General features: G+C 41.1%; 1 protein-coding gene across 1 annotated transcript; it reads left to right on the top strand.

Annotated features, from left to right (window-relative positions):
* Positions 1-321: 321 nt before the first annotated feature.
* Positions 322-7,976, top strand: LOC102029689 (olfactory receptor 2T3-like). Its single transcript, XM_013510166.1, has 4 exons — positions 322-1,260; positions 3,547-3,707; positions 3,807-4,018; positions 7,906-7,976. The coding sequence occupies exons 1-4, from the start codon at positions 322-324 to the stop codon at positions 7,974-7,976; spliced, it is 1,383 nt and encodes a 460-aa protein (XP_013365620.1).
* The last annotated feature ends 671 nt before the right edge of the window (positions 7,977-8,647 follow it).

Here is an 8,647-nt window from a genome sequence, read left to right as displayed (position 1 = left end):
TCTCTAATCATCCCTAAGGCCAGGCTTTGTACATTCTCAATTTGGGGTAAATAAATAAGAGTTACTGAGTGCAAATGCCTGTCTCTTCATAGAGCTCATGGCTGCTTCACGGAGCCCCCAAGGTCTGCTTTGTATTTCACTCCATCTGTGGCCCACATTAGCCTGGCCTCCCTGAGATCCGAATGTATGGTCCCACCCCGGTTTAACCCAGTGTTCTGAAAAACAGCACATGCCTGTTTCACCAAAAATAGCTCTGTATGTACACTGGATATAAAATCCTGACTCTTCCTGTTTCTCCTCAGGTGAAAACTACATGCAGCCATGTACTCAGGGAGCCTAACTCCACGGAATCAAACTTCAAGCACTGATTTCATCCTCATGGGGCTTCCTGTGGACACCAAGCATGCTGCCCTACTCTACACTGTGATCTTTATTGTCTTTTTGCTGGCCCTGGCAGGCAATGCCCTCCTCATCTTCCTGATCCACTCAGACCCCCGCCTCTGCACCCCCATGTACTTTCTCCTCAGCCAGCTATCGCTCATGGACCTCATGCACATATCTGCGACGGGGCCCAAGATGCTCTTGGGCCAGGTCACTGGAGATCACACAATTTCTCCCTCAGGCTGTGGGATCCAGATGTTCTTCTGCCTGACCCTGGCTGGAGCCGAATTCCTTCTCCTGGGAGCCATGGTCTATGACATATATGCTGCCATCTGCAGACCTCTCCACTACCCACTACTGATGAACTCGAGGGTGTGCCAGCTCCTGGCATGTGGGTCCTGGTTTGTGGGGATATTCGATGGCCTTTTGATCACTCCTGTCGCCATGAGCTTCCCCTCCTGTAAGGCCAGGAACATCCCGAGCTTCTTCTGTGAGACCCCTGCCCTGCTCAAGCTGTCATGCTCTGACATCTCCCTCTACAGCTTGCTCATGTACCTGTGCTGTGTCCTCATGATCCCGGTCCCCGTCCTGGTCATCTTGGGCTCTTATACCTTCATCCTGTGTCTCACCCACAGGATGAACTCAGCCAAGGGCCGCAGGAAGGCCTTTTCCACCTGCTCTTCCCACGTAATCATGGTGGTGCTCTTCTATGGTGCCGCCTTCTATGCCTACATCCTTCCCAGTGCCTACCACACAGCCCAGCAGGACATCATGGCCTCTGCCTTGTACACCATCATCACACCAGTGCTGAACCCTTTCACCTACAGCATTCAGAACAAGGATATTGCCAGGGCCCTGCGGAGCATGGTTCGGTCAAGAGTGAGCCTTGGGAGCACTGTAAGAGGGAGAGCCTGGGAACGACCTTCTCTTCTTTGCTGTCTTCTCATCTGCTTTCAGCATCCCCAAAGGAGGCCCACCTACATTTCCACTTTCTCACGCATGTGGAATTTCTCCTCACACTGCTTATTCATCCTATTTATCACATTATATTTTATTTCAATAGAGCTCCTTTAACTGTGTTGCCATAGCTGACCTAAGCACAAGACACATTAAGTGGCCTTTGTCTTATCTTCTTCCAAGGTCGGGCTCATGGATCATCGTAATGTGAGACATAGGTGTGCATGGAAACCCTGAAGGAGACTCACTCTGGAGGTTTCAGGGCCATGCAGAGCCTTAACGGACACTGATGTTCCTACACTTTGCAGTACTCTGGGACCCACTGCTCACCTGTGACAGTTGCTCGGTTCCAGTGACTTTGATATAGTACCTCAGTAAGTACAAAGGGACATGTTTTAGAAATCCTGAAAGTGAGGTTTATAGTACAAACATCAGTGTTCTTAAGATTTTGCTCATAAAAACTACCTGGATAATGCTTATCAATATTAAAGTGCAGAAAGATAATGGATTTGTCTAATCTGGAAGATGTAAATGAAAGTGGTTTCCTCTTAATTTCTACAGGATTTAGAAATGATATCCTAAATGACAGTCTACTTTCTTTAGACTAAATACAACAGCACCCTTGGAGAAGGGTCAAGCTTTAGGAAGTCTTCATTTTCTTGACTTTGTTCCTCTGAAACTGCCTTAACCAATACTATGATTGTAGATTTGCCCCTAGCCTTATATCCCCCGCTATGTCTCATGAGACCAAGAGAATTTCTGTGGTCTTACCAACACCAAATCACTATTATTTTAGAGAGTAAAGTAATCCATGTGGTCAGTGCACCCGTAAGAGAAATCAGGGAAGAGCACACTTGCTCTGACAGATGTGCATGAGGATGGTGTCTGCCCTGGAGCTGCCCGTCAGCACCGTGAGGCAAGCAGCACTGGGCTTGCCTGATGTGCGGGCACTGGATGGGTGCGGGGTGTCCCGTGCCTGCAGCTGCCTCCGTAGGCCTGGCTTCTCCACATGGCACTAGAACTGAGCACTTCTGCTCCCCTGGGGCAATTTTTCCTTCAGGGTGTAAAGGATTTTGTGTGAATTTGGGAGAGAATCCCACTGACTGGGGGAAAAAGTAGCCCCTATAAAGGAAGAGGAGCTTTTCTAGTGGTGGTTAGAAGCACAGTCTTATAAGCTGATGAAGTTAAATTAATTAAAAAGAAGGAGCAAAGCTGGTCAAGTATAACAAACCCTGGTCGGTATCCTGATGCGGTCATCACACTTTTGATAAGATTAGTCTTATCACTGATTATCACTCATTATCGGAGTGTAGATGAGCTTTTGATTGGCATTTGATTTCTTTGTTTTCAGTGCATGTCCGTTTGTCTTTTTATCACTCTGGAGAAAAATCTGCAAAGAAAAACTGAAATCCCCTTTGAGGTTGCTAGTATTTTGGGGAACTTAGCAGTACAATAGAATCCTTGAAAGAGTTGGGCTTCGTAAGCCATTCTTGAGTTTCTAGTTCATGTGTGAAGGAATCTGACTTCCTCGAGCTTGCTCCAGCCCGTGTGCTTTCCTTGCCTCCCATTGAGATGGAGAAGAACTTCCCTGTGGAGTTCTGAGTAGTAAGTGCGGCACTCTGCACAGAAAGCCCACAGTGCCTTCTCTGGCTCATGACAATGCTGATAAATTGTAGTCACACACAGAGCAATCATTTTACAAGTATTCAATTATGTGCTTTCGTCATATTTCTTACTGTGTTTTTCACTCACCCATGTTATTGTAAGTATCATGGCTCTACTGTTGCATAGCAATGCATAATAATCAATGTATGATTTTAAAAATATCACTGTTATTTAATGCACTAAACTAATCAAATGTAGTTTTGATCAATTTTATAATTAGTAGTAGTTTCTTCTTTGTATTATACATGCAGATAGATTATAGTTTGTGATAAATTTTTCTTATTTATGTACTTAGTTTATTTGGCAATACATTTGCATAATAAGGTTATAAGAATACACTGTATGTATTTGTGGATTGCACTGGCATTTCCACACTAATTTTTCATTGGTGCATATTTTGCAGAATTATGGGGTGCGTTTCGTGAGCCTATAGCATATATTTCAAAATCAGTAAGCACACTTTAGTCATCCTTTATCTCTGGAATCAAACTCTTGATGTGCAGAATGTGGAGATAAACGGTTTATTTTGGCCCGTGGTTTCAGTCTGTTCCACCGGTTCCCAGGCAGCAGCCTCAGAAAGGCGGGCTGGGGGAGGACGCAGCCCGTTCCACCGCCGCCCAGGAGCTGAGGAGAAGCAGGGGTCCGAGGGGCGGGCAGCGACCAGCTCCGGCTCGTAAGGTCAATTGCCTGTGCACAAAGCCAAGGTGACTTAGTTATTTCACATGCAGATCAGTCTTCCTATATATGCATCCACTTGTAATTCGCTTTTACTACTGTTTATTGTTGCATTTTGTATTTACCAGTGTTTTTGCAAGCATCACAGTGACCCCCTCCCTCAGGCAGGTCCCCTGTGGCTCAGGACCCAGTCTGGAGCACTGCCTAGCTGGGGATGGAGCCCGCGGCGTGGGCGGCGTCTCCGGGGGCACCGCTGAGAGTGCACCTGAGTCCGGTCTTTCCCTGGTGTCTAAGGATGCCCTTTTCCTTTCACCGGGAATGGGTGTTTGCATCTTCTCTCGTATTTCTTGGTCATTTTGTCAGAGAATGATCAGAGTTACTCATCGCTGCAAAAACATGCTGTTTGGGTATGTTGGTCCCTTCTCTTCTGCGGTTTATTTCTCCTACTCTCTTCAGTTTTCATTTCCTGATTTTTTAAAAAAGAATGTCGAAGACGGACGTGGTGGAGCACAGCTATAATCCCAGCGCCCAAGGAAGCACAGGCAAGCTGACTGCAAGCCGAAGCCGTCCCAGGACAATTTAGTGAGATAGGGTTTGAAAAAGAAAAGTGAAAAGACAGGAGGTGAAGCTCGGTGTGAGGAGCTGCTGGATTCGACTCCGGTATCAAAACAAAAAGGACAAAGAGTTTATCTCATGGAGTTTTGAGTTGAAACAGAATTTAGGAAGTGCACTATTTCTGTAACTTGTCAGCTGGTGCCTTAGAAGTTCCCACAGACTCGACCAGCGGACCTCTCTACTTCGGGTATAAGCACGTGTGTGCTGCACCTAGGCTGTGTCAGCGCGGGGAGTTCCTCTGCGCCTGGTCCCGCCTCAGGCGTTTCTGAGTCTGCCTCCTCCTGCTCCCGCATCTCAGGATCCCCCTCCCACCTCCCTTTACGTTCTCAAGGAATCACGAATTTATAAAATGGAGCAAAGACTTCAGTCCTCTGAGATGTGTTGTTCATTATTTTATATCTTGTTCTGTGATGAAATTTTTGTAAATATTCCATAAGTAGAAAGCATTTTATTTTTGGGTATTGTGTTTTTGTCCCACTGGGAATTATTCCTTTCAAATTTGTTAATTCTCATCCACCGCTTTCCCCCTTTTACTTCCATATGTTTATGTGATATGTTTTACAGCCCTCATAGTAAGCATATGCAAAATTAAAATTGAACGTTTTTATTATTTTGAATGCCTTTTTTTTCTTTTTTTTTTTTGCCTTTTTTTTCTTTATGAATATGTTTTTGTAAATTTGTCTGATGAATCCACATTCTTGCAGTTAACATTTGTGTGGAATGTCTTTTCTTCTTTTTCACTGCATGCTTTATTTTTACATAAAGGCTACATAGGACTTTATAATACTTAAGACCATTTTATTCTCTAATTTATATGCTGTTTGTGGTTAGCTATGTTTACATCTTTCCTCTTATGTGAAAGCCTAAATGTAATTATTGCTGTTTTGCAAAGTGTTCTATTCATTGTGCTTCTTCTACTAACTGTGCTTCTTCTAAGTTTGTATTAACTTAGTTTCCTTCTGTATTTCCAACACACATTTGTTTGTAAATACAGATAAAACTGAAGCATCCATATGTGCAGTAAGAGGAATATTTTTTACTGTTCCAGTTACTTATGGGGTACTTTTCCTGACCATTTAACTTTGTACTTTAAAAAATTGATTCTCAAAAAGCCCTCTTAAACTGTGACATAAAGCTTCATTTTTAGATTCCAGAAGTTAATGTTAGTGAAGAATTTTTACCAGTCATTGAAATAAATTTCACATAGTGTTTACCTCTAAAATACAGTTGTTTCCAACAAATGCCAGATTAGTTTCCTCAGTCTGGCTATTTTCTCTGCAAGTAGCTTTTAACTGAAGTTGGCATGTTTTGTAAAACTTGTGTGCATCTTTTTAATATAAAAATAAAAGGAAAACTAACAAAAATATTGGTCTTTAAATGATTTCATTTATTACTTTGTTCTTTCTCATTGCATATACCTTTATCTGATATAAATTTTTTACTGTGACTCATTTCTGCTGAGGATAACATGCCAAATTTATTTACTGCTATTGTGGTCTCCTTTTTCTTTTGAGATTTAATGTAGTAGAGATGATATTAAGAAAGTTAGTTTATATGATCTACGTTGTAAGGATCTGATATATGTACATATTGAATGTGATTACCATAATGAAGTTAACTAGCACATTCATTACTTCACATAATTTTCATTTGACATTGAACACCCTTAAGATCTACTCTCCCAGGAAATTTCAGATTTACCATACAGTACTATTAACTAAGGTCATCACCATGCACAGTGAGTTCCAACACATTATTCATCATCTATCTAAAAGTTTATGCTTTGGACAACATTTACCTGTAAACTGGACAGCATCTGGCAGACACTATGTGTCTATGAGCGTGATTTAGTTACATTCCACATGTAACTAAGATCAGTCAGAGTTTGCCTTTCTGTGTTGTGTTTGTTTTCATTCACTCAACATAAGACTCTCCGATCGTGATCTCAGAGTACCAGAGCTTCCTCATTTTGTGGGATGAGTTTATGTGAGTGTGTGTGTGTAGTACATTTTCTTCATGGAATCATCCCTTGGAAGACACTTAGATCATCTTTATTTTGTCTATTGTGGATAATGTTAAAATGAACATGGTGAAAATAACTCTTACATACACTGATTTCATTTCATCTGAATATGTACCAACAAATGGTGTTGCTGAATCATATAGTAGTATCGTTTTTCATTTTGATAATATATGGAACAATTTTCAGCGACAACTGTATCAAATTACATGTCCACCACAGTTACAAGGGCTATGATGTTTATTATCCATCATCATTTGTTAATAGCTACCCTAACAGGTGTGAAATGCCTCATTGTGGTTGCATTTTTATGTCCCTGATGTTTCATAATGTTGAGTGTCTTTTTTTACACCTAAGGGTATTTTTATGTCTACTTTGTAAAAATATCTGTTCTGTTTTATTTATTTTTAAATTGGATTATTTGACATTTTGCTGTTGAGTTGCTTTGGTTCCTTTACATTTTAGATTTTAACCCCTCACCCATTACATAGTTTGCCTATCTTTCCCCCGTTGCATCTGTTGCCTCTTTGTTTTCTCAATCACCACTCTTGTTATGCAGAAGCTTTGCAAATTGATGGGAGTTCCACCCATTGTTGTACTTGTTGCAGGTGTCATAGCAAAAATACCATTTCCAACACCAATGCCAGGGGACTTTTTCTCTATGATTTTTCTTGAATTTTTAAAAGCTTAGGTCTTACATCTAGGTTTTTGATATGTGTTGATTAATTTGGTATATGGTGTAAGATAAGACCTAATGTCCTTCTTTGGCACGTGGACACCCGGTTTTCTCAATGTCGTATTGCAAAGACTATATTCTTTCCCATTTCGATGTTTTGGGATTCACACCAAACATTAATCGACCATATCACCTGGAGGCCTTTTGGAGTCTCCATTCTATTCCACGGACCTTGATGTCTATTTTTATGACAGTGTTATACTATTCTTATTACTATAGTTTGAAAACAGGCTGGAATCGGGGAGTGTGAAGTCTTTAGCTTTGTTGTTCTCATCGGGATTGCTTTTTCCAGCTGAGGTCTTTAGTGCACATATACCCACGTTAGGATAACTTGTTTATTTCTGTGAAGAATGCCATGCAAGGGGCTGGGGATTTAGCTCAGTGCAAAGCGCCTGCCTGGCAAGCGCAAGGTCATGAGTTCGGTTCCTGGTACCGGAGAAAAACCAAAAAATCAAAAAAAAAAAAACAAAAACAAAAAAAACAAGAATGCCATGCGTGGTAGATAGTAACTGTCACAGTGAGCAGCCATGGCTGCTCAGAGGATGAAGATTACTCAGAGACAAGGTTTAATTCAATCCCCAAGAACTCAGAGCGACTGCTTCTTGGGGATAGAGAAACACCACCAACGGAGACCTCTGCTGTTATTTATTTATAACTCAAGGCCCAGAGAATAAAAATGTAGAGGAAAAGCATTTTGCAACATATTGCATAGGGGACGGGGTTGACATGGGATGTCTTGTTATGTGACATAACCAGCCTAGTTTAAACAGTCTGCTGCCACAGACAGGCCACATTGGCTGAAGTGAAGATTTCTGATAGTAACTTACTCTTCATTCTTCTGGCTCTTGTCCTGCAGTTTCTGCTCTGAACGCTCGCCATGCCCTCCGGGAGCGCGGGAATCGTTATTCCCAAAGGACCCTTGCTTAGCACATTCAGTTCAGTCAGTCCTTTGGCCAGCATCTCCCCACAATTAATACCTAAATATACATTCTGTGCTTCTTAGTGCATACCCCTTGTTTATTCTAAGAATATGAGATCTATGTCAACCTAGTCTTTGTCCTCACTGCACAAATCCAGCACATAACTGATACTGGATACATAACAATGACCACCAAATAAAATTTGGAATGAATGAATGCAGGGAAAGATAAGTCAACATTTTCAGGTAGAATACCTGAGAGCAATCATGTCAACACTCCACTGTACACATTTCCCCAAATAAATTCTTGCTATACTGAAGTTAAATATACAAAATGTCTCAAGCTCATTTATTAATAAAATAAAGGTGGATGTTTCAAATGATCTTCAAATGCATGAAGACTTCCCAAGCTCAAAACACTGAAAGAAATTAGTAAGGTCAGTAAGTTCAGCAAAGTATTTTTTAAAATTTGAGAAGGCAGAGTATCAAGATCAAGACTGAAGGAAAATCATTACAGCCCATGCTGCCCACAAGATTACTGTTTTAAATATATAAACACCTTTATATTTACAAATAAAATCTTTCAATGGAAATATGCAGATTTAATTTAAAATTTTTGACAAAAACACTAGTTACATGTATAAACAAGAAAAATCATAGTACATCTGTTAGTTATCAA

This window comes from Chinchilla lanigera, unplaced genomic scaffold (assembly GCF_000276665.1).
Source record: "Chinchilla lanigera isolate Chin_1 unplaced genomic scaffold, ChiLan1.0 scaffold00229, whole genome shotgun sequence".
Lineage (NCBI taxonomy): Eukaryota > Metazoa > Chordata > Mammalia > Rodentia > Chinchillidae > Chinchilla > Chinchilla lanigera.
Note: the sequence above shows the minus strand (reverse complement) of the source record. Positions and strands in the feature narration are given on the sequence as shown.